The following is a 26,782-nucleotide window of genomic DNA, read 5'->3' as shown; positions in this document are numbered from 1 at the left end:
TTTATTTTGTTTTTACCTCTTTTGGTTTCCAGAAGGATAAAATAATTTAAGCTTGCAGTCAGGAAACGTTTTTCCTCTTTATCCAATATATCTGCAGTTTGATTCTTCAATACTCTTTCTGATTTTCAGTATTTCTTCCCACTAGGTGTCATCTTTCTGTCAACCAAGAAAAGCCTCTTCGGTTCAAAATCTGCATTCCTTTTTGGGCAAGAATAATCGGTCCAATGTTTACCTGGTGGGGGAACCTAAGGATGAGGAAGCTTCTTCTAACAGGTGAGAGTTGGAATATTTTAGGTGACTATTGTGACTTGCCACAAAGAAGAGGGAGTCAAGCTGTTCTCCCAAAGCACCTGAGGGCAGGACAAGAAGCAATGGGTGGAAACTAATCAAGGAGAGAAGCAAACTAAGCTAAGGAGAAATTTCCTGACAGAACAATTAATCAGTGGAACAACTTGCCTCCAGAGGTTGTGAATGCTCCAACACTGGAAGTTTTCAAGAAGATGTTGAATAACCATTTGTCTCAAGTGGTAGGGTTTCCTGCCTAAGCAGGGGGTTGGACTAGAAGACCTCCAAGGTCCCTTCCAACCCTGTTATTCTGTTCTGTTCTGTATCCTAAATGGTTCTTTTTACCTGTTGGATGGTGGATAATCAATCTGTTTTTAGACACTGATTGCAGCAACTCACCTATGCCTGCATCCTGCAGGATCTTTGTGTATTCAATTCACAGTATCCTGAAGAGTGGCTAGTTTTTTCTGCAGGAGATATGAATCCAGATCCAATCCTGTCCCTAGCTGCTGTTTCTCAGGAGAAATGCAGAGTTTTTAAATACAGTAGTTAGATAGTTAACATTATTCTGTTTTTTTCTCCATGTTTCTATTGTATGTGATTTGCCATAAAGTAAGCTTCATCCTGTTTTCATTTTAATGCTCAGAACCAGAGCCGGATTTTCCTATAGGCTAACTAGGCTTCAGCCTAGGGCCTCAAGATCAAGAGGGGCCTACATTCAAATTGTTAGCAAAATTAAAATTACACTATTCTAAAAACAGTGAACACTAAAACACTGAACCGAAAATAAGGAGAAATTCTACGCATATGACTAATAAACAAACATAAAATGTATCGGTTAAGATCGTTCCAGCGCCGCAGCAATTGGGGAGCCTGCCCACATTCCCGGCACCGGCGGTCGGGCGAGAGGCGTGGCCGCTCCCAGTAACCACCCCGTTGACGCGGAGCCCACCAGCGGCCAGGCAGGTGAGGGTGAGGGGGCCGAGCTGGGCAGCTGAGCGCAGCAGGGGAGGCGGCTGGCCTCGCTGCCTTTGCCGCAGAGCAGAGCCGCCCTCCGTTGGGAGGCCAGCTATATATATTGATATATATTGATATATATCACAGTAATGATGTATTTTATTGTCTCTCATGCAATTTACAAACTTAAAATGGGAGCTGAAAGGCCTCATAAGTGGAATAGCCTAGGGCCTCTTTTCATCTAAATCCGGCACTGCTCAGAACTAATCCATATACATTCGTATTTTCCAGGTTCAGCTATAATGCTAACCTATGATCTAGTATTCTATGCACAGATGTGGGGTCCTGTGCTTCATTTGTGATGCAGATGCAAATAAATTATAGAAGCTGTTGTTTTTAGTTATCAAGTTCACATTTAGAACGACATCTAAATCTTACATTTTAATAGCAATATTGTACTATTAATAGTGACTTTGTGAATTCAAAGTGAACCTTGATTATTAATACTAATTTTGATTTATAAGAAATTATCAGTTTTCATAAACAGAGTGAAATTGCTTTATTTTTCTCTGTCATAACTATGGCAACCAAATCAGACATTAAGATTGCTTGATGATACCTTCCTGGGAAGAAGAAAACTGATAATGCTACATAATTCAATGTGAACATACAATGTGTCTGAACGAATCCATATGTGGATTTGTCCTGAAAAGGTGTGTTTTAATATATATTTTCTCACTCTTGAAATATATATCAGAGTATTTGAGAATGTGAATCCCAGTGGCTAACTAAAGTCTGGTTTGCTTGCTATTTCCTAGTATGCAACTGAAATCAAATTATTTGGAAATTCAAAAAGATTGACTCTTAGAGATCCCTAAGCAGAACACACATTTGCTAGAACAACTACATATTTTGCTTTTTGCAATCAAATGCTTCTAAAATTGACTTTAAGCAATTTTAAAAATGCCCCTGATGTAGGTGATGTCAGCATTCCAAGTATCATGTAGAATTAAATCAGAGTCCAAGGCAAAATGATCCTTACAGTTCCAATTTTATAAATCAGACATCTTAGCACATCTGTGGAATCCCAATTCTGGATATTACATCAGATTCCCACCCAGTTGAAAGTTCATGATCTTGCCCCCACACCCACAAATCCATTACATGGTCCAATCTTCTTCTTCCACGCTGGCATCTCCACCCAGCTGCTTCCGGTCAGGTGCAAAATTGCGGAGACAAAAGATGAGCTTGGCTTCTAGTAAAGAATGACAACAATACATTCCACAATCCTACTCCTTTCTATTTCCCCCCTCCCAACTACTACACTAATGAAACAGCATAATGAAATAAGAGAGAGTGTGGCAGGCCAACGATCCTAAAGGGATCTAATTGCAGGCCTGACAGGTGGATGATGTGGTCAGAAATTTTAAACAGGATGGCAAAAAGTATATTTACAGAGTTGAAAAGTCATTACTTTTCATTATTCATTACTAATGAATAATGCTGTAAACTTAGCATGTTTCTTTTGTAGAAATTTTCCTTGAACACATGGAGAATGCATAGGCTTGGTCTCCAAGGCCAAGTGAGATAGTCTCCAAACCACCTTATGCTGTAAGTGTCAGCTTCACTTTTCACCGAGTTCCCATCAAAATGTGAGCTGTAAATCTGTTCATTAAAAACCAGGAGGTTATAAAGAGGTTAGATTAGATGTAGAGGTGGGTTCCTACCAGTTCGCACCTATTCGATTAGAACCAGTTTGTCCAATCTACCAACCGGTTAGAAGAGGTTCCACCAGTGGACCCGGGAAAGCAGGCCACACTACAGAAGAGGTTCCAACATTTTTTGAAACCCACCACTGGTGGGTGTGTAATGTCCCGCAGTTATCTACGCATTAATAATGATCTAGTAATATTTCCTTATACATTTTAGGGACCTTTCCTTACCTAATTGGTGTTTTCTTTCATACTTTTGGATTTCTAATTCTGTTTCCGTTAGTTGGCAATTGCTAAAACCAATCCCACGTGGAAAAAGTATTCAAAGCCTTCTTGATTTAATTGTCAATTATTTATTCCTGCATATTGTAATATTTATTCATTTACATATCTCTGTTTTTACACTGTTGTTGCAAACAATTCCAGCAGCTGCTAACATTGTGTAAAATAAATATACTTATACTCCCTTTCAAACAGCAAATAAAATATTTCTGGTTTTAATTCCATATCTTGCTTTACGATTGCTTCTAACCACTAACTTCTGAATAGCTACTTGGACCAGCTAATTCATAATTTCATATCCGGTCACATGGGCATCAAGCCACTCCCATCCGATCACATGGGTGGCAAGCCACTCTCACAAAGGAAGCCACACCCACAGAGTAGGTTCCAACAATTTTTGAAACCCACCATTGATTAGACAATAAGTGAATCCACCGCCACACTCTTCTTTGACCTCAGATTTCACATCTTTCTGAACATGACAATATTTTCCCCATTCTTAGGAAAACCGGGACTCCGCATAGAAGGTCCCTCAGTGTGGAGGACATTGGTTCCCCTAACTTGGCGAGAACCGTTGGACGGGTGGTAGAAGTTTTTCCAGATGGAACCAGTCAATTAGAATTGCAGCGGTCCCAACAAGGCAACTTTGGATTCCGTGTTTCTTCAGGGAATGGTCGTCCTGATACAGGTATGAGTTTGGTAACCAATGGTCTGAAACTTTGAACTTTGGACCCCTGGCTTACTTTTTAAACTATGGTGTTGGGAGCATCTCTATGGTTTTTTAATAATGTTTTTTCACTGCTGAGGGGTGGGGGGGGGAGGATGCTGGCCAGTGGTGGATTTCAAATATTTTTAGAACCTCTTCTGTAGATGTGGCCTGCTTTGTGGGAGTGGCTTGCCAGCCATGTGACCAGGTGGGAGTGGCTTGATGGCCATGTGACCGAATGAATGAGAATCCTCAAGAAAACAACTCAAGAAGCTTGGGAAATTTTGAAAAATGAGATTACAAAAGCCCAGTCTAGCACAATACCAATGAAGAAGAAAAATAACAGCTGCATAGCTGCATAAAGAACTCTCTGACAGATTGAAAGACAAAAAGGATAAATATAAAAAGTGGAAAGATGGGGAAGTTGTGAATGCCCCAACAGTCAGCAAGCCTCATCCATTTTTTTAAAAAAAAACTTCCAGAACTTCAACAAGCATCCTCTCAAAAACATATAATTTTTTAAAAGTGGCATCATCTGCACTGACATGGCTGTGTGACCCCATGCGTTCTTGGCTAATTATGATTTGGTGTAGTGTTGAAATTGATAAACCATAGGTATACTTGGGAAACCATGCAGCCATACCAAAAAATAGGAATGCTGTACAAATGGAAAGTAAAAACAGGCCTGTTGTTCAAAACCAGCCTTGCCTTTTCCAGTTATGCCAGTGGTTCTCAATCTTTTCTTCACCCTTTAAATACCTTTTGTGGTCATGGACTTGGCCACGGACCTCCAAGGCTTAACTCAAGTTTAAATCATAACATTTCTTCAAGGCTTTATGGATCCCCTGCAATGACATTGTGGACCCCCAGAGCAGTGGTGGGATTCAAATAATTTACCAACCGGTTCTCTGTCCTAATGACCAGCTGGGTAGGCGGGGCTTAGTGGTCATGTGACCGTGTGGGCGTGGCCAACTCAACATTACTCAGGTCGATGGGCGCTTCGCCTTAGCTGTTACAATGTAGTAAGGGTTAACCGGAGAGGCAGTTTTTGTAAGCAGGGCAATAAAGATTAGGTTGGAAACAACACCAGAATGTTTCCTTCCTGCCTTCTTTACAGGATTAGCCCTGTAAAGCAGAAAAAAAAACAAAAGGAGATTTCTTCCAACAATCAGTTCTCTGAACTACTTAGAAAGTTACCAACCGGTTCTCCCAAATAGGTGTGAACTGGCTGAATCCCACCACTGCCCCAGAGGTCCATGGACCACACATCAGAAACCACTGAGTTATATTGTTTGGTGCATGTGTATTATTGCTTTCTTCACTGAAATCATTTCCCTGTTTTTCTTTGTTTCTGGAAGAACACATTTGAAATATTCAGCCACATATATGCTCCTCTGTTAGGCTACAAATCTACTTGGATATCCTGCTGAACGGCACTAGTTAAAAGTACGCTCTGAAACAGAATCAAATATTTGGTTATGGTAGAATCTCACTGGCGTTTTTATGTTTTCTGTTTTTTTTTTTCCTTAAGAGAAGGACTGTCTAAAATAGGTCAAATGGCGGGGATAATTCGGAACATGTGTTCTTAGAGTTTTCTTCCCAGGCAAACTCCTGGGAATGTTGCAACATTTGTGATGGAGTTGACAAATGTTTGTCCTGGCGTTAAGCGCCCCAATTCCAGGAATACACTATTTCCATTACACCTCCACCCTAAAAAAAAATCAAAATCAAAATAAATTAGGATACATCTCAAACAATTTCTTGTTCTGAGCTTCCCAGGAATCCTTGAATAACTAATAACTAGATTTAACAAATAGATTTAGACAATTTTTTTCTTAGTCCTTCTGCTGTTTTTCTGGGGTGGTGGTGTTCTTTTCGCTTGCGCTACAACACTGAGTCCTCATTTATAAATTGCCTGTAACTAGCAATAAAATAGCTAGAATAAGTACAGCCTAATCTTTGATTTTTTCCGTGGCCCGACAAAAGCGCGAACGTCATAAGCGCGTCGACAACAGCACGCCGACAACAGTGCGCCGACAGAAGCGCAATTTAAGTTAAGGTAAGGTTTAGGGTTAGGTTTAGGTTTAGGTTGAGGGTTAGGGTTAGGGTTAGGTTTAGGGTTAGGTTACAGCGCGCTTCTGTCGGCGCGCTGTTGTCGGCGCGCTTCAGGGCTCATTCATCGCTCATTCGTCACGCGGTTTTGTCGGTGCGGTTTTGTCACCGCGGTTTAGTCAGACACGCTTTTGTCGTTCGCGCATTTGTGGTGGAACCGGTTTTTTCTGCCTAAAGGCAAAGCTTTGCTTTTCTCCACATTAAAATTCCTTTAGCTGGATAGGGCCCATTGTTAAAGTTTGTCAATATCTTTTTGGATCCTGAATTTGTCTTCTGGCGTGTTGGCTGTTCCAGTTTAGCATCATCTGCTCAATTTGATGAGTTCCCCTTCTATTCCCTTATCTAAGTTATTTATAAATGCATCAGAACAGTAGAAATAGTGATAGTAGTTGCGCAGCTCGATGGTAAATGCATGAAGTGAGAAAAGGTTTCGAAAGGAAGACATTCAAGTGGTTTTGATAGCAAAAAGTTGTGGCATGCTTCCAGATTTTTGGTGCAAGTTGATTATGCTGACATAAATATAGTGACAGTTTGGGGGGATTTTGTTGCCAAGAAATCCAGCAGAAAATACTCAAATGCCTTAAAAGCGGATTCATACAAGCAGGGGAACCTGTGTCTTTCTATAACAAGTTCTAAATGATTAATGGAGGTTTAAGAAGCATAGGTTCAGTGAAGAAGTGTTATATGTCTCTCAGTTTTTCCTCAAACTCTTGATTTTGCATGAGGGACATTTTCCTATTCCATAGTTGCACCATTTCAATAAAAGGCTACCTTACTTGTTCTGGCCCAGCAGGAGCCGTTGGAGCTGCCACCAGACTCCGACAGCGAGGGGCCCTATGAGTTGGCTCCGGAGGATGTGGAGGACCCTGGACAGGGTTCCGACTCCGAGCAGGGTGCAGAGAGGCTGGTTGGCCACCAGGAGGCGCCTGAGCCTTGGACCAGTGGGGAGGAGACAAGGGAGAGTGAGCCAGAAGCCAGCAGTGAGTTGTTTCTGGATGCACGCCATCGAACAGCTACTAGGTGTCAGGAATTATGCAATTACAGGAGGTGATTGTACTCAGCTGGTGGTCATTAGGCTCCTCTCCAGACTATAAAAGCTACCTGTGCACACGGCCCTCTTTGTAGAAGTCAACGCAGGATTGAATGTCAGAGGACAGTACTGGGAGCTTGGCAGGCTGGATTGCTACCAAGCCTTATCTGTGTTTATTGCTGCCTGAGTTTGTCTGAGTTGCTGCCAAGGTCCTTATCTGTTTGTTCTGCTTGGCTTTCAGCCACCGAGGTGTTGGTGTCTTGCTATTAAAGTACATTCCAGTTAAGCTTGTCTCGGCATTCATTACTGGACAGAGGAGGGGGTCAGAATACTTACTAAAGCACTAAATGTTATTTTTATCTTCTTAACAGGTATCTACGTCCAGGAGATGGCAGACACCAGTACAGCTAAACTCTATGCTGGACTCCTAGAAGTTGGGGATGAGATTCTTGAAGTAAACGGGGCCAAGGTGGCTGGGCTGGGCCTAGCCCGGATCAATGAACTGCTCTTGTGGGCCGAGATGCTCTCCCTGAGGGTACTGAAGCAGAGACCTGTTCGGCACTAGCAGAAGAGGAGATTCTTGCGAGGGACGCTTGAATGGGCATCTTTGCCTCGTGAACAGGCCAAAGCGGTTCTGGTGCTTATTAAGCCTACCTGAGATTTGGAATTCACATCTTTGTCTCAGTGGTTTTATGACTTAGATGTGGATGAAGGCACAAACCAACCCCATGGGTTATTTTGTAATGGAATCTGGTATCTATTGAATATTTAATTTATGCAAAGATTAGTCATGCAATGCGGACTCTGCCCCATCACCAAGGAATAGGAAGTAGTTATCTGGCACCTCCCTGTACAAAGAATTGGGGAGGACAGAAGGAGGCATCTGGTAACAATTCGTGGATAAAGACTTATCTTTTGACCACCAACATCCCCACAAATTGTTTAAGGAGCCGAGGTGGCGCAGTGGTTAGGGTGCAGTACTGCAGGCCACTTCAGCTGACTGCTATCTGCAGTTCAGCGGTTCAAATCTCACCGGCTCAAGGTTGACTCAGCCTTCCATCCTTCCGAGGTGGGTGAAATGAGGACCCAGACTGTGGGGGCGATATGCTGACTCTGTAAACCGCTTAGAGAGGGCTGAAAGCCCTATGAAGCGATATATAAGTCGAACTGCTATTGCTACTGCTATTATCTAAAAATTGGAGGATGCTGGATCATCTTTAATCTGTATTAAAGTACCCATAGCAAGTTGGGTTTGCTCATAAAAGCTTTTTTTAAAACATTCAAGCTAATACTTTTTCTGTTGACTGAATTGGAGAGCTGCTGATGCATTAAGTGATCCCCATTGTGGAAATCCTATCTCTCACCCGCCTCCTTTATTTACAAGGAAAGATTCTAAGCTTTGGGAGTCTTTAAATAAGTTAATAATAATCTCTTTACCAGAAAGACTACCAGTTCCTTTACAACACCTTAAAGATTCTTTACAGGCATCCACAAAAATATCCATTCTGGATCAGTTTATGTGCTACTATATATATATATGGCCAAACTCACTCATGCCACAGTATCAGTAGACAATTCTGTCTAATCGTTTAATTATTAAATAATCTAATTATTTTAGATGTTTTATGTTTGCAGTGACAGCTGTTTGACTTTGGAGTTTTTGCTCCTTTAGCGGGCTAGAGCTGAGAATCCCTGATGTTTGCAGATTCCCATAGCTTCTTCAAAATACTGAACTTAATTTTTGGAGAAAGTTTTCTCCGTTTCTACCAGAGAAATTCTCCAGGTTGCAATTTTACAGTCTGAACTTCATATTCCTGTCTCTCTCTTACGTTCAGCTCTTTTCAAAACTTGCTTCTCATGAAGTGATAATCCTGGGCCTGGAGTGTATTATTCTAGAATGCACATGGAGTTGGCAAGATAAAACGATCTTTGTTTTGATTGTATGTAGGAATATTCAGTGAATTTCTAGTTGCAATCTGAAATGGTAAGAGTTCACGGTCAGGTTTGTCACTTCTGATCATCTCTTGTGTCTGTCCTAAAGCCATCTTCTAGTCTCTATAGCTGCAAAGACCACGTTATTCATGAACTTTGTACCCAGAATATGATTGTGACAGGAGAGGCTTCTCTTTTCGATGACTATCAGTATTCAGCCCTGACCCACAAACATGGGCTGCTTTTCAAAACACTGGAAAGTCTCTCTACCATGTTTCACTGTATTTCTCTGATTAAATTATTTATTAAAAGCAGTTATGGACCCTCGGCTTGAATCAATGATGGCATAGCTGATTTGTGAAGTGAATGAATCATGTAAGGTTATATAAAATCAAGATAGCCTGATTTTAGGTGGTTTCCACCCAGTGGTGGGTTTCAAAAATTGTTCGAACCTACTCTGTGGGTGTGGCCTCCTTTGTGGGAGTGGCTTGCCGCCCGTGTGACCAGATGGGAGTGGCTTGCCGCCTATGTGACCGGATATGAAGATGCCGACGACACTTGTCAGAACCACCTTAAATTACCTCCCACACAGCACTGGCATGCATAAGAATAGGATGTAAACTTGTTTTTTAAAAGGCATCTTTGGTTTGCGTTAAAACAACTTCAACACACGCAATGTTCTGATTGCACCACAAACGCAGTAGCCATCCTTACCTTTCACAGATGCCCTGAGTTTTATAAATAGGAGCATGATAGTGTAGAATAATCACATCCAAGGACCAGTGGTGGGTTTCAAAAAAGTTTGGAACCTCTTCTGCAGGTGTGGCCTGCTTTCCGGGTCCACTGGTGGAACCTCGTCTAACCGGTTCGGTAGATTTGATGAACCGGTTCTACCGAACAGGTGCGAACTGGTAGGAACCCACCTCTGATTTGATGGCACATAATCAGTTAATCCATTACAAACGATCTGTTTAGTTCTGAGCCTGCCCATTCTCTTCTGGGAGTGCCACACAGCACACAGAATACAACTCTAAGCCCTAAATTATTACCACCCTGTTTTAGAAGTTTGCACCAATCCTTTCCCTAATTTCTCTGTTCTAGTCCGTTCATTCAGTTCTTAATTTGTTTTCTAGAAGTTTAATTATTCCTGCTGGTGTTTGCTTGACTGTCTCAAGCTCCACATTGTCACGCAACCTGGCTGTGTGCCCTCCATTAAAGAACAAAGTGATGTGAGTGAGCGTTAAGTCCTTTTTTGGCTTCCTGCCACAAAATCAACTTACGTGCCTAACTCTAAAGCTCTGTAATTTGGTGAATAAAATGTGCAGGGCTTTGACAGAAATTATTCTTCAAACACTAGAGGGAGGGATTTGTTAACTTTTTTTTCGCCATCCCCAAACTATAAACCCAGCTCTTGTTTGTAGAAGAGTGTTTACAATCTTTTCTATAGCAACCAACTTTGTCTGCAAATTTTATCCAATTCTAATGGACAACAATAAATAATAAAGAAAGGAGCCTTGTATATATACATTTACCTAAAATTTGCCAAGCTTGTCTTTTCAGAAGGGTTTACTGCTTATGCAGATTTCAACAAGTTCAGTGAGATTGTATGTTTATTTAAAATTACAGATTCATTCTAACCTTTATAGCCAATAGAAATCTTGATAGTTCAGATTTTCAAATGCGTGGGATGATGATTAACCTTACAAATATTGTATTGATGCTGTTAATTATATGTATGTATGTATGTATGTATGTATGTATGTATGTATGTATGTATAATATATATATATATATATATATATTTATATGTAGGTCTTTGGTTATTCGGGTTTTCTCCCGCGTAAAATTGGAAGTGTCTTGGCAACGTTTCGACGAAGTCTCATTCGTCATCTTCAGGCTTCGTGCTTCCAGGAGCAATGTGAGATCTCGGCTGTTTCTTTCTTTTAACTGCCAGTGGGGGTTTGAGCTGATTGGGTGGGAGCTTGGCTGTGTTCTGATTGAGACGAGATCTCACATTGCTCCTGGAAGCACGAAGCCTGAAGATGACGAATGAGACTTCGTCGAAACGTCGCCAAGACACTTCCAATTTTATGCCGGAGAAAACCCGAATAACCAACAACCTACATACTAACACCCGCGAAAACCTCAAAAAACAAATATATATAACTTTAACTGCTTAGCATTTATTAAGAATACACCACAGACAATATATTTCCTTTTTCGAATTCCAGCAATTCAGTAACACGTCAGGATGGCATTAGCAGAATTTGCAGAAATGTCAGGTAAAACAAAAGTCACAATTGATGTTCTTCTATACTCTCCCTAACACATAGGGAGAGATACGTGACTTTTTAAATATACTGCAATTATAGAAATACTTTAATATCTAGGCATAAATATTACAGAAACAACAACTTTATTCCAGTTTGGAGGAAAAAGACGGAAAAAAAATCTGGAATAAGAAGCATTTAAATATTGAATTGATTGAACTGCAGCAGTTAAAATGGTTTCCCCACTTGGAGCCGAACCCAGAAGGACATTTCCTTCCTTCCTTCCTTCCTTCCTTCCTTCCTTCCTTCCTTCCTTCCTTCCTTCCTTCCTGCCTGCCTGCCTGCCTGCCTGCCTGCCTGCCTGCCTGCCTGCCTGCCTGCTTCACAATGGGCACACCATTATACAAAGTAGTTGAGGACAGGAAGACGTTAAAAGTAATATCTTTTAAACCTCTCCCCCCCACACACCTTGAGTTCATTTTAAACTCAGGGCCTAGAGAGCCAACTGATATAGCAATTAAGGCTTCAGACTAGAAACCAGGAGTGATTTGGATGATCCTGGATCAGTCCTCTTTCTCAGCCCTAGGAAGGAGGCAATGGCAAGCCACTTCTGGATTCTTGCTGAGAAAACTGCAGGGATTCATCCAGGCAGTTGTTAGGAGTCAAAGCAGTGGTGGGTTTCAAAAATTGTTCGAACCTACTCTGTGGGTGTGGCCTCCTTTGTGGGAGTGGCTTGCCGCCCATGTGACCAGATGGGAGTGGCTTGCTGCCATTGTGACCGGATATGTAGATGCCGACGACACTTGTCAGAACCACCTTAAATTACCTCACACACAGCACTGGCATCCATAAGAATATGATGTAAACTTGTTTTTTAAAAGGCATCTTTGGTTTGGCCTCTTCTGTAGGTGTGGCCGGCTTTCCGGGTCCACTGGTGGAACCTCTTCTAAGCGGTTCGGTAGATTTGATGAACCGGTTCTACCGAATAGGTGCGAACTGGTAGGAACCCACCTCTGAGTCAAAGGCACATATATACAATTGGAGGAAGTGGCATTGGTCACAAAAAAACAAACAAATATACAAATATACCAGGTAAATATACCAGGTAAAATGAAGGGGGTACTAGAAGTACCAGTACAAAAAGCTGTTTAGACAGAGTTTTTTTTTTTTAAACTTCAAAATATAAAGGGTTCCTATTTTGTGTTCTGTCCAAGGTATTTTATAGTACCTTTAATTCTTTTCAGAGTACTCAAAAAGTGATCGGATCTCAATCAGTGCTGACTTAAGTACGCTGTGCATCCAGTCACCTGTTGGAGCCTGCTGGAGCGTCTTCTCCATTTCCCCCCAACATTTTTGGAGAAACGTGTTGCAACGTTTCTCTCTGCATTGATTGCGATGCTTTCTTGGCAACTTCTTCTGAAAGGGCTTTGTGACTTATCCTGTGAATGAATTGCACCCCAATGCCTGCAGGGGATCTCTTGGCTGCTACAATCTCGCCCCATTAACTAGGAAGTTTCTTAAATAGTGTCCCTCTTCTCTTTCTCTCTCTCCCTCTCCCCACCGCTCTCTCCCCCCTCCTCTGGCAACACCATTTGAGCTGCTGTTTCTTGTGCATTTCTTCTCTCCCCCACTTTGCCGAGTTTGGCAGGCCTTTTTCAAAGCTCTTCCATCACCCAGCAGGGCCCAACGGGCAGGCGAGCATCTTGCTGCAATTGCCAGAGGCTTCCAAGAAACACAAAAGAGAGTTGTGACCCTGCCAAGAATTCTGGGCTGGCCGCCAAGCTCAGAAGCCACCTGCCCAGGCCCCAGTGGTGCGTTAGCTCTTCCAGCTGCCTCCACCCCCCCCTCGCCCCAACCCCATCCCAGCCCACCAGTTCGGTTCCTGTTCCCTGGACGAGTAACTTTAGCTTTTGTTCCTCCGATGCTAATTATTTCAGTGTGTCTGGACCGATTGCCTGCAAAGTGCATTGGGGGGTGGGGGGGGGAAGCAGAGCCCAGGACCGCCTCTGGCTTCTTGTGGCGCTTTTCTTCCTGGAGCAGGGCTTGTGAACTGGCGCATAATTGCTTCCCACTTTTCCCTTGAATGACATTTGGCTTTTGCCAAGCGAAGCCCTCAGGAGGCAGAGAACTGAAGCTGTCTAACTACCTTTGAAGAAAGAGTGGGGGTGGGGGGGGGGCATTGTAGATTGTATGAAAGGCTACTGTGGTGGACTTGGCTATATCCTATTTCCACTCCAGAGAAGGTAAATTGGTAAGCTGGAAGCCAAACAACCTGTCCAAAGACTCGATTTGTAAGGCCAAGGTGAGAATCCAAAACCCCAAACTGCTCTTTAAACCCAGTTTCCTTTCCAAGGAATTGCTAATTTCACAAAAGGCGGGTTATTTCTCCCTCGCTCTCCAGCAGCTGCCTCCCCCTCAAATGCTTTTTCTTCTTGGATGCACGCGCGTAGAAAGGGTAGGATTGCCTGACTCACATGGACACCTAGGGAGAGAGGAAAATGCACACCAACTCAAATTATGCCTCGCCTCTTTGTCTGGCTGTTTCAGATCTGTTGGGAGTTTTAACAGCAAAAGCAGAAGACAAGACAGATTTTGCTAGGAAGACCCTGGAACAATGCAAATGCAGTAACCCTCCCCTTCACCTCCCCTTGAAGAGCATTCGGAGACTTCAGCTTGTCCAGAATGCAGCCGCGCGAGCGATCGTGGGTGCACCTCGGTTCACCCACGTAACACCTATCCTCCGCGAGCTGCACTGGCTACCCATTAGTCTCCGGATACGCTTCAAGGTGCTAGTCGTCACTTATAAAGCCCTTCATGGTATTGGACCTGGGTACTTGAGAGACCATCTGCTGCCAATTACCTCCAATAGACCGATTAGATCCCACAGATTAGGCTGAATTCCATCAGCCGGCCAATGCCGGCTGGTGACTACCCGGAGGAGAGCCTTCTCTGTGGCTGCTCCGACCCTCTGGAATGAGCTCCCTGTGGAGATTCGAACCCTCACCACCCTCCAGGCCTTCCGCAAAGCCCTTAAAACCTGGCTGTTCCGACAGGCCTGGGGCTAAAGAGTTTTTGCCCCCCCCTCGAATGGTACGGTTGTTGTGTGCTTTTAAATTGTGTATTGTTTTGTTTGTCTTTTTATCCCTTATCTGTATCCCCTTCCCTGACTTGGATTGTGAGCCGCCCTGAGTCCCTTCCGGGGAAAAGGGCAGCATATAAGTGCAATAAATTCAATTCTATTCTATTCTATTCAGGATAGCCTGGTAGACTTCATGTTGCCTTGAACCATGGCCTCCCAAAGGGCTCCAAGATCACACAACCAAAATTCAGCAGTGAGAGTTTATTTATATTTTTTGAAAAGCCCCTTACTTTGCAGAGACCTTCGTTAATATCGATTGGGGCTGTGCAAGTAATTTGAAAGAGGTGCTTTGCAAAAGACTCGGGTGCCTGAGAAGAGATGCGGTTCTCTTTGAATCAATAAAGCAGCTCCGTCCTTTGGAAAGTTGGTTTGGCTGTTTCGAAGACAGTTCTGGTTGTCCAGAACTGCTTTGCTGGCAGTTCCAGATACGTGAGTCTTCCAGAACTGGTCTTTTATTACAATGAGAAACACTGTTCCCCTGGCATTTTTCCGTAGCACCTCCTCTAGATGCTTTGCATGAATTGCTCATACGTGCAGGGGACTTAGGAGATGTGAGGTGGAAAAAGCATGGCACGACAAAACCACGGTCCACTAAAGCGCGCCCGATTAAAGCGCGTACCTGACGTCATCAGCAGCGCGACAAATATGACCGCGGAGAAAAAAGGGCGCTTTAAAAAGCACTTTTAAAGCAAGCCGATTCACGTAAAGGTAAGGGTTAGGGTTAGGTTAAGGGTTAGGTTAAGGGTTAGGGTTAGGTTTAGGGTTACGTTAAGCGTTAGGGTTAGGTTTAGCGTTAGGTTAAGGGTTAGGTTTAGGGTTAGGTTAAGGGTTAGGTTTAGCGTTAGGTTTAGGGTTAGGTTAAGGGTTAGGTTTAGGGTTAGGTTAAGGGTTAGGTTTAGGGTTAGGTTAAGGGTTAGGTTTAGGGTTAGGTTTAGCGTTAGGTTAAGGGTTAGGTTTAGGGTTAGGTTAAGGGTTAGGTTTAGCGTTAGGTTTAGCGTTAGGTTAAGGGTTAGGTTTAGTGTTAGGTTAAGGGTTAGGTTTAGTGTTAGGTTTAGGGTTAGGTTAAGGGTTAGGTTTAGGGTTAGGTTTAGCGTTAGGTTAAGGGTTAGGTTTAGGGTTAGGTTTAGGGTTAGGTTAAGGGTTAGGTTTAGGGTTAGGTTTAGGGTTAGGTTTGGGGGGGTTAGGGTAAGGTTTTTGCGTTAATTTTAACTTTACCGCTCACAGCATGATGTTTTCGTCGCGCTGTGATGACATCAGGTACGCGCTTCCCTCGAGCGCGCTTTAGTCTACCGCGGTTTTGTGGTGGAACTGGAAAAAGAAATAAGAACTGCAAAAGGAGTGGTTGGGGGTCTTTTGAGACACGTTTCTCCCCCTCATTAGTCTGGTAGGACTGTAATCAGAAGGTTTATTGGTTTTGTATGCCTCCCACTCCCGAAGGACTCACAATAAACAGGGGTGGGAATAAATAAGACAATACAAACAATGTTAAAATCCACAACAGTCACAATTCAGACGCGGCTGGGTGCTTTAACAGCCTCCAGCCTGCCGGAAAAGCCAGGACTTAGTAGCTTTACGGAAGGCCGGGAGGGTAGTAAGGGTCCGGATCTCCACGGGGAGCTCGTTCCAGAGGGCTGGAGCAGCAACAGAGAAGGCTGCTGAGCCAAGGTGGCACAGTGGTTAGGGTGCAGTACTGCAGGCCACTTCAGCTGACTGTTATCTGCAGTTCAGCGGTTCTAATCTCACCGGCTCAGGGTTGACTCAGCCTTCCATCCTTCCGAGGTGGGTGAAATGAGGACCCAGACTCTGTGGGGGCAATATGCTGACTCTGCAAACCGCTTAGAGAGGGCTGGAAGCCCTATGAAGCGGTATATAAGTCTAACTGCTATTGCTATTGCTAAGGCTCTCCCTCGGGGGGGTCGCCAGCCGGCATTGGCTGGCAGATGGAACCCGGAGAAGGTCAAGCCTATGCGATCGAATTGGTCTTTGGGAGAAGTTTCAAATGTCTTGTGTGCCCCAGTATAATTTCTTCCTCTCCACAAAAACTCCCCCCCTCCCCCAGTCCCCCCCGTAACAATCAATCTAATGTTGCTCTTTTTTTTACAATGGCTCTTTTGTTTCTGGGTGGGCGTCCCCCCCCCCACTTGAGATTCCTCCACAGGTCCCTGCCATATCATTTGCATTATGGAAACAATTCCGCAGGCCAAGCAATGTTCCGCTCACTTTGTTAATTTGCAAAGGACCTGATTGTCATCTTTCAGTGGGAGACGTAAGCAAAGGGGATTTTTGTCTTCTGGCCTGTGACCCAGTCCAATCACAAAGCCATAGGCCTCTTTTGGTTTCTCCACACATTCTAGAACCCTTCACTTGTAGGTCTCTTGGCAGTGTGGGATCAGACTGCCACCATCATCAGCAAGCAGGGTTTGTCCAATTTTTCAGTCTAGTTTACAGACGGCAATCCCTGGTGGCATCCAGAGGTGGGTTCCTACCAGTTCGGTAGAACCGGTTCATCAAATCTACCAAACCGGTTAGAAGAGATTCCACCAGAAAGCAGGCCACACCTACAGAAGAGGTTCCAAAAATTTTTGAGACCCACCACTGACACACACACACACACACACACAGACTCACACAGAGAGAGAAAGAGAAAGGGAAAGAAAGGAAGAAAGAAAAAAGGAAAAAAGAAAAAAGAAGGAAAAAGTGAGAGAGATGAAGAAAAAAAGATAAAAGGGACAGAGAGACAAAAGAAGGAGAGAGAAAGGAAGAAAGAAATAAAGAAAAAGAAAAAAAAAAAGAAAGAAAAGTAGAGAGATGAAAGAAAAAAGGAAAAGGACAGAGAGACAAAGGAAGAGAGAGAGAGGAGAAAAGGAAGAAGAAATAAAAAAAAAAAAGAAGAAAAGGAGAGATGAAAGAAAAAAAGGGAAAAGGGACAGAGAGACAAAAGGAAGGAGAGAGAGAGAGAGAGAAAGGAAGAAAGAAATAAAGAAAAAAGAAAAAAGAAAGAAAAAGTGAGAGATGAAAGAAAAAAAGGGAAAAGGGACAGAGAGACAAAAGGAAGGAGAGAGAGAGAGAGAGAGAGAGAAAGGAAGAAAATAAAGAAAAAAGAAAGAAAAAGTGAGAGATGAAAGAAAAAAAGGGAAAGGGGACAGAGAGACAAAAGGAAGGAAAGACAGAAAGAGAGAGAGAAAACACATGGCCAGCAAGCCACTCCCACCAGGTCACATGGCCAGCAAGCCACTCCCACAAAGGAGGCCACACCCACAGAGTAGGTTCGAAATTTTTTTTGAAACCCACCACTGGGTTTGGGTGAGGAGGGGGTCAGAACAAAAACAATACAAATGAACAATGAAAATAATACAATGGAACCTTGGGAAAGGTGGCTTTATTATCACCACAAAATAATTACGCATGAATGGTGAGGGTAGGGACTCTTACCTGAGGAAAAATGACGAATGGGTGAGGCGGCCAAATGAATGCAGACTCTGCTTCTGAAAAGCCTGGAACTTTGGCTGGTTGACTATGGTTTGGTGAATGCTATTTGTCTATTGCATGTTAAACCTTTCTGTAAGATACAAATATAGCCCCCTTGTCCCCTCCCAATTCAACTCATCTCCATTCACTTTTGCTCCCCGTTTCATATTCTACTTCGCAGGGCACCTGCTCAGCTCCCCTCCATATTTCTGTCACACATATTACAACAGTTTGTGTATACCAGATGGAGAAAATGTCCAGATACCAATTGTAATAATGGGGTACTTTATTTTTCAGAAAATCGATTTTAAGCGGTAATGCTTTTTAAATTTTGGCCTGGCTGCACATGCTTTTGAAATAGGATTTCTGGCGAGTATATGGGTGCACATTAAAAATGTGTCCTACGCACATACACACACACACACCACTTTGATTGTGAGGGAAGCCTCAGGGATTGATTTTCTTTGTAGCTGGCAACCCAAAATTGACAAGAAGGGGAAGGTGGAATATCACCCAGAATTTGTGTTTGCATTTTCTTCTCTGCTTTAGGGAGCTGGTTATCTTGAATTCAGGAGTGTAATCCTTTCAGGCAACTAATATATCGTCTTGTGTCAAATGAGTGCATGTGGGTTGGCATAAATTGCATTTGGGACCAGATCTCAAGAGAATCCATTGCATGATATAATATCCTGGTAAAACGGAAGATTCAGATTCTCAGTAGATGACGAAGAGGCACAGAAACTCATCCCACAGGATGCCAGAATATCTTTTAAAACATGGAATTGATGGGCTGTACTGTAAAAGTAATACTACAGAGCCGTATTGATGTCTGAAATAATGTGACAATGTCAGGATTTATTATTATTTATTGTCCATCTCCTAAAGTGCTTGGAGCAAATCAGTGGTGGGTTTCAGAAATTGTTCGAACCTATTCTGTGGGTGTGGCCTCCTTTGTGGGAGTGGCTTGCTGCCCACGTGACCGGATGGGAGTGGCTTCCCGCGGATATGAAGATGCCGACGACACTTGTCAGAACCACCTTAAATTACCCCACACACAGCACTGGCATGCATAAGAATATGATGTAAACTTGTTTTTCAAAAGGCATCTTTGGTTTGCGTTAAAACAACTTCAACACACGCAATGTTCTGATTGCATCACAAACGCAGTAGTCATCCTTACCTTTCACAGAGGCACTGAGTTTTATAAATATGAGCATGATAGTGTAGAATAATCATATCCAAGGACCAGTGGTGGGTTTAAAAAAAAATTGGAAGCTCTTCTGTAGGTGTGGCCTGCTTTCCGGGTCCACTGGTGGAACCTCTTCTAACCGGTTTGGTAGATTTGACGAACCGGTTCTACCGAATGCAGAACATTGGGTGTGTTGAAGTTGTTTTAACGCAAACCAAAGATGCCTTTTAAAAAACAAGTTTGCATCATATTCTTCTGCATGCCAGTGCTGTGTGTGAGGTAATTTAAGGTGGTTCTGACAAGTGTCATTGGCATTTTCATATCCGGTCACATGGGCGGCAAGCCACTCCCACAAAGGAGGCCACACCCACAGAGTAGGTTCGAACAACTTTTGAAACCCACCACTGAATCTAACCCACCTTCCATCTGAGTTCATCAAGAAAGTAGTGCGGGAGATCTCAGGATAGCTAACTCTCATCTTTGAGAAGTCCAGGAAACCTGGAGAAATTCCAGTCCAAATTGTCATCAGAAGTCAAAGACTTCCTGTGTGAACAGGAGCACAGCATTCAAGTCACACATCGTTCTGTTTGGCTTTCGTTTCTGAACGGACACGGTGGGGGTCAGAACAGGAGGGTAACATCCAATATGCTGGAACAACACAGGATTCAGATTAAGACATCTGGAAAGAATTTATCGACACTAAGAGTGACCAACCAGTAGAACAAAGTGCCAAATGAACTGTTGTTATGTGGTTCGCTGGAGGAATTCAGAGCCTAGACAGCCATCTGTTCAATAAGGTTTTTAGTATGTCTTGGTCTAAGCATGAGGTCAATCTAGATAACTGTTGAGGTCCCACTGAACTCTGATTTTTGTCAGGGTGTGGTGTATGTAGATAAAAGGAAGGAGTGGCTTATTCCCCCCGACAGCCTCTCATACAAGTAGTAATACCTACTCACCCTTGACCCCTTCCCCTCCCCAACCCCCAAAGAAAAGCCTGTTAATACTTGGATGGGAAGACATGCCAGGGATGCAGAACAATCCAAATGGTTGCAAAACATTATGGAACAGTGAACTCAATCTCCAGAGCTCAATCTTGACTTTTACCTCTAGGGGAAGCTGGCAACGCTTGAGTCCTCCCAAACTGGCATTTCAAACTTTTACCTCCTGTGCTTCACCACCTCTTATAGCAATAGCAGTTAGACTTATATACCGCTTCATAGGGATTTCAGCCCTCTCTAAGCGGTTTACAGAGTCAGCATATCACCCCCAACAACAATCCGGGTCCTCATTTTACCCACCTCGGAAGGATGGAAGGCTGAGTCAACCTTGAGCCGGTGAGATTTGAACAGCCGAACTGCAGAACTGCAGTCAGCTGAAGTAGCCTGCAGTGCTGCATTTAACCACTGCACCACTGCCACTTTGCCAGGTGTAACTTTTCTGTTTCCCATAGGGCAAACTGAAGGAATCACTCTTGTCAACAATTCTTGAGATGTTCATGAGATCTTTTCTGCATTTACATTTTCTGTCCAGCTGGGTGGGGGAGACACCTAGAACATGGCAACTGAGAGACAAGACATCCCCACCAGCTTCTATAACTGCTCCTTGCCTTTGGTCATTTTTTTTTTGAATCCAACTGAATGAGAAGGTAATTCTGCTCTCCTCTGTGGGATCCTCAAAGGCGGTAATGGATTTGCTTACCATAATTACCAATTTAAGCCAAAGAGGAGAATAGTAAATACATTTATGCAGCTTTGTACGCCTTTCCCCTGGCAAGAGGACCTCATAGTCACAATCCAGCCTTACGGCACTAGGAACAACCAACCAACAATCCAACCTTATGGCACTAGGAGACCGCCTGCTGCCAATTACCTCCACTAGACCGATCAGATCCCACAGATTAGGCCTCCTCCGAATTCCATCCGCCGGCCAGTGTCGACTGGCAACTACTCGGAGGAGAGCCTTCTCTGTGGCTGCTCCGACCCTCTGGAACGAACTCCCCGTGGAGATTCGAACCCTCACCACCCTCCAGGCCTTCCGCAAGGCCCTTAAAACCTGGCTGTTCCGACAGGCCTGGGGCTAAAGAGCTGTTGCCCCCGTCTCGAATGGTATGACTGTTGTGTGTTTTTAAATTATGCATTGTTATGCTTTGTTTTTTAAATTTTTTGTCTGTATCCCCCTTCCCTGGTTTGAGTTGTGAGCCGCCCTGAGTCCCCTTCGGGGGAAAAGGGCGGCATATAAATGTAATAAACTGAACTGAACAAGCGTTTTCTGTTATAATCAAGAATATAACATAAGGCCCTCACATACAGAACGGGCAGCTGTGTCTACTACTATTGGTAGAGTCCTCTGACATATAAAGTAAATGAAACAATGGAGCAATGTTCTAAATGAATGATGAGAGTATGGGAAGGGGAGGGTGGAAAACGATATAAATAAGCAACTGCCTATTCAGTGGCTGCTTAATATACGTTAATACACCAACTGTGGCTTAACGTTTTTGGAAAGCCTGCATGAACATGCTTTATTAAGCTGTTGGGATGTTCCTGCTCGTCCCTAGGTTCTACCGCATGACATAATTCTTAAGGATTCACATGTTTCAGCTATGAAGCAGCGAGCTTTTCAGGGTTAGAGGCAGGGGTGGGTTTCAACTGGTTCACGGCGGGCCCCGTGAACCGGTTGGTCAGCGAACCCGGAAGTAAGTAACTTCCGGGAATGGCGAAGGGCCCACCCGCCCGTGCTCCTTACCGGTTCTTGAAGGCTTCTGCGCTTCCACGCAGGCGCATGGCACATACAGCGCCTGCGCGATTCTCCGCGAGCAGCTGGAGCATCGCGCAGGTGCTAAGACGCATGCGTGAACTGCGCACGTGCACGAGGACGCCGCCGGCCCCGTTCCAACCGAACCGGTTGGAACGGGTTAAGCAACCCACCACTGGTTAGAGGCCTTATTTTTAATGGAAAAAGGCATTTCCCTAGCGGATCCTTCAGCAGGGATGAAAACGGCATCTACCTTTGCAAATACTCTGGCACACCTGCAATGAAAAGGGCTGAATGATAACAATCACATCTGGCGTCAAAACCCTGCAAAAAATCTGTCACTAGGGAGGCGATATGAAAGAGGCCAGCACACACAAAGCCTGGGATGATGTCATTCTTCCAATTTAGTAGTGCTTATTGCAGGCTATCTTTAAATGACCTGGCACACACCTGGAAGTGAGTATTTCCTTCTGAAGCATATTGTCTTTTTTCCCCATTGTTCAACTCCAAACGTAGAAAATTAAAACAATCGTTTTCTTCAGAGTGGGTCCGTGGTTGCTGCCATCTTTTAGACTGGATGAACAGTTTGCATCCTCTGCCTGGAAGCACCTGGAGCTTTGTCCTCCTGTAGAGGAGGTGGCCTAGCAGAGGTGGGTTCCTACCAGTTCGCACCAGTTCGGTAGAACCGGGTCGTCAAATCTACCGAACCGATTAGAAGAAGTTCCACCAGTGGACCTGGAAAGCAGGCCACACCTACAGAAGAGGTTCCAAAAGTTTTTGAAACCCACCACTGACACACACACACACAGACTCACACAGAGAGAGAAAGAGAAAGAGAAAGAAAGAAAGAAAGAAAGAAAGGAAGAAAGAAGAAAAAAAGAAAGAAAAAGTGAGAGATGAAAGAAAAAAAGGAAAAAGGGACAGAGAGACAAAAGGAAGGAAAGAGAAAGAGAAAGAGAGAGAGAAAGAAAGCACATGGCCGGCAAGCCACTCCCACTAGGTCACATGGCCAGCAAGCCACTCCCACAAATTAGGTACGAAAATTTTTTGAAACCCACCGACACACACACACACACACAGAAAGAGAAAGAAAGAAAGAAAAAAAGAAAGAAAAAGTGAGAGATGAAAGAAAAAAAGGAAAAAGGGACAGAGACAAAAAGAAGGAAAGAGAGAGAGAGAGAAAGAAAACGTATGGCGGCAAGCCACTCCCACTAGGTCACATGGCCAGCAAGCCACTCCCACAAAGGAGGCCACACCCACAGAGTAGGTACGAAAAATTTTTGAAACCCACCACTGTGGCCTGGGGTGAAGACGCGTCTTCTTTTTTTCCTCAAGCACTTCTAGTCTCGTATCTCAAAATACTCGTTTCATGGAATTTCGTTCAAAACAGACACCCGGCTTGTTCTGAAGTAGCAGCCGCGCCAGAATTGTCCAGATATACAAAGATATCCTTTGTTATGGCGATTCTGAAAAGGTGGCCATTCAAAGGAGGACATTCATAGAGACTTTTGGTAGCTCAATGCTTTCCCTCTTTAGAGAAGGGTAAGGGAGCGGTGCAGAAGAGAGCATACAAGCATGATTTCAAGTCAAAACCCACATAATTCACACAAGCACAGCATTGCAGGATGATGGAGTCTCAGCACTCCCCATGGAAATATTAAGAGCTTAAGCATTACAATTTAAAAAAAAAAAGCATTAAAGTATTCTGATGACACATGCTGCAGAACGTTAAAAACACAGTTTTGAACTAGGTTCAATTCTTATACTGACTAAAAGTGAGCGTGTAAACACACAGCTAGTCCTCGACAAATGGCTGGTTGTGTAACAACCATTCAAAGTTACCATGGCCTTGGAAAAGATGTTTCACAGCTTGTAAAGCATTTCGGGCCTCCATGAAATGTTGCAATGCCTCCCTCTGGTCACATCAGTGGTGGGATTCAGCCAGTTCGCACCTATTCGGGAGAACCCGTTGGTAACTTTCTAAGCAGTTCGGAGAACCGGTTGTTGGAAGAAATCTTTTGTTTTTCCCCACTTTACAGGGCTAATCCTGTAAGGAAGGCAGGAAGGAAACATTCTGGTGTTGTTTCTAGCTTAATTTTTATTGCCCTGCTTACAGAAACTGCCTCTCTGGTTAACCCTTATTACCATTGTAAAAACTAAGGTGAAGTGCCCATTGACCTGAGTGACATTGACTTGGCCATGCCCACATGATCACATGACCACTGAGCCCCACCTACCCAGCTGGTCATTAGGGCAGAGAACTGGTTGGTAAATTATTTGAATCCCACCACTGGGTCACATGGCCATATTTTGGGCACTTGGCAACTGGCTCACGTTTACCACCAGTTGTAGCATCCCATGGTCATGTGACCACAAAATGCAATGGTTTTTTTTTTTGCCAGTTTCCGGTATTTTTTACATTGGGGGAAAAAGTCAGGTCAGTCAGTGCTGCGTTGATTTATGGTTGCAATGACTTACGACCAAAATTCTGACCCCAATTGTCGTAAGTCGAGGACTAGCTGTACACCTTTAAGTAACAATTAAGAAAGTACTCTTGGATTTTTACATCCAATCCCTACAAAACATTCAAGAGATCGTGTCTAAAAGCATTATTTTCCAGACAGATTTACTGCGATACATGGGCAACTGAGAGTGAGGAATTAAAATTATGTGAGTGCAGGGGAAATTAAGGCAAATAAATAAAATTCCAGACTTCCTCTTTAGAAAGACCTCCCTAAAAAAAGAGTTTCCTTAAATGAGCTAACTCTCCATGGTTCGGAGAGAAGCCTGACAATAGGTGTGCTATTTTGGTCCTACAAGAATCCATATAATTCTTAGCTGGCAATGAAGGGGGAATTTTCACTTTATTTGTGTCCAGCTATAATAAAACTCTTTCAACGTGCGTAAAAGATTCTGGAGCACTTAGAGCAAGGAACAGTATCATAGATACACTTTTGATTTTATTTCTCTATTAATAGAGAAATTTGCATTCAAATGTCCCAACTGGCTTTCAAAATATCTTACTTTTGTTTCATTTTTTCTTATAAATGCTATCTCATCTGGCTAGGATTAAACCAATGCTTTTCAACATCTGAAAATATATGGACTTCAACTCCCAGAACTCTCCAACCAACTTGAATTCCGTGACCCGTCAAAAGCGCGAACGTCATAAGCGTGCCGACAACACTGCGGCGCTAAAAGCGCGATGTCAAAAGCGCGCCAACAACAGCGCGCCGACAACAGCGCGCCGACAGAAGCACGATTTCATTTAAGGTAAGATTTACAGTTAGGTTTAGGGTTAGGTTTAGGGTTACGTTACAGCGCGCTTCTGTCGGCGCGCTTTTGTCGGCGCGCTTTAGGGCTAATTAGTCGCTCATTCGTCGCGCGGTTTTGTCACCGCGCTTTAGACACCGCGGTTTAGTCAGGCGCGCTTTTGTTGTGCGCGCATTTGTGGTGGAACCCTTGAATTCTGGGAACTAAAACCAATAAATTTGAGAAACAATTATTTAAACTCTCTGCTCAGAATATTTTGTTGTTTTCAGTGATAATTTCTGGGAGCAGAGATGACTAGGCAGCTACTGGGAGATTTGCCTCAATCAACTCCTGATTACCTCATCAGAAATATGGACATTAATTAAACCTCAGAGATGCTGGGCTTCTTCAAATGCTTCTGGACACCAGGTCAATAAAAGATGGAAAACTGGGCCTACAATGCTCCTAGGTGAAGACCAACGCACATCATGATTTGAAAGCTTTCATATTGGGAAATACATAGGGAGATCAGAAACGTCTGCCCTCAAATGCTGGAAGAAACATATTTTCAATCCACGTATCCCCACCCAGTCAGTTTAGCAATCACAATACTGAAGTTCTCTTAGAAATGTAATCAGCAAAACTTCATACAAGTGCCACTTCCTAATTAGCCTAATACAAGACCAGATCAGAACCGTAAAATAAGAACCTACAGGCAGGGGTGGGTTTCAAGCGGTCTGCGCGGACCGGTTGGTCGGTGAACCCGGAAGTAAGTAACTTCCGGGAGCGCCGAAGGGCCCGCCCGCCCTCCCTCGCTCCTTACCGGTCTTTAAAGGCTTCTGCGCTTCCACGCAGGTGCATAGCGCATACAGCACCTGCACGATTCTCCGCGAGCAGCTGGAGCGTCGCGCAGGCGCTAAGACGCATGCGTGAACTGCGCGCGTGCACGAGGACGCCGCCGGCCCCGTTCCAACCGTACCAGTTGGAACGGGATTAGCAACCCACCACTGCTACAGGCTCTATACTTGAGAGACCGCCTGCTGCCAATTACCTCCCGCAGACCCATTAGATCTCACAGGGTTGGCCTCCTCCGCGTGCCATCTACCAGCCAATGCCACCTGGCTATTACCCGGGGGAGGGCCTTCTCTGTGGCAGCTCCGGCCCTCTGGAATGAACTCCCCGCAGGGATCCGGACCCTCACCTCTCTCCAGGCCTTCCGAAAAGCCGTCAAAACCTGGCTTTGCCGGCAGGCCTGGGGTTGATGAGTTCCCCTCCCCTCTCGACATGTATGGTTGTGCGACTGTTGTTTACTTTTATTATTTGTATTTTGTTTTTTATGTTCCCCTTTTCTCCCCTTGAATTGTTCGCCGCCCTGAGTCCTCCCGGAGAAGGGCGGCATACAAATAATAAAATTCTATTCTATTCTATTCTATTCTATTCTAATTCTATTCTATGTGCTCAGATAAAAATCTTCAGATAATTAAGATCTTACAGATGTAATAATAGAAATGAAACATCTGAATCTCATTGATGGTAGGGAACTGGGTTCAAATGAAACTGAGCGTTGGATAGCAATCGTTGTGCTGGGGCTTAACAACTTTTAGCATGGGGTTTCTTAATGGGAAAGGAGTCCAAATGAGACATATTAATGCTTAAAGGAGCTTTGGTGGAAATCCAAAATCTCTACTCCCAGC

The 26,782-nt window shown here is 43.8% G+C and overlaps 1 protein-coding gene across 1 annotated transcript in view; it reads left to right on the top strand.

Moving 5' to 3' along the window:
- KIAA1614 (KIAA1614 ortholog) overlaps positions 1 to 8,085 on the top strand; it is a 46,886-nt gene extending 38,801 nt beyond the window's left edge. The window contains 3 exon segments of the mRNA XM_032226798.1: positions 146 to 273; positions 3,740 to 3,924; positions 7,456 to 8,085. Coding sequence (XP_032082689.1) covers positions 146 to 273; positions 3,740 to 3,924; positions 7,456 to 7,649 — 507 coding nt within the window. The 3' untranslated portion in view covers positions 7,650 to 8,085.
- Positions 8,086 to 26,782: the final 18,697 nt, after the last annotated feature.

Source organism: Thamnophis elegans, chromosome 11 (assembly GCF_009769535.1).
Source record: "Thamnophis elegans isolate rThaEle1 chromosome 11, rThaEle1.pri, whole genome shotgun sequence".
Taxonomy (NCBI): Eukaryota; Metazoa; Chordata; class Lepidosauria; order Squamata; family Colubridae; genus Thamnophis; species Thamnophis elegans.
This window is presented reverse-complemented; position numbering and strand designations above follow the sequence as displayed.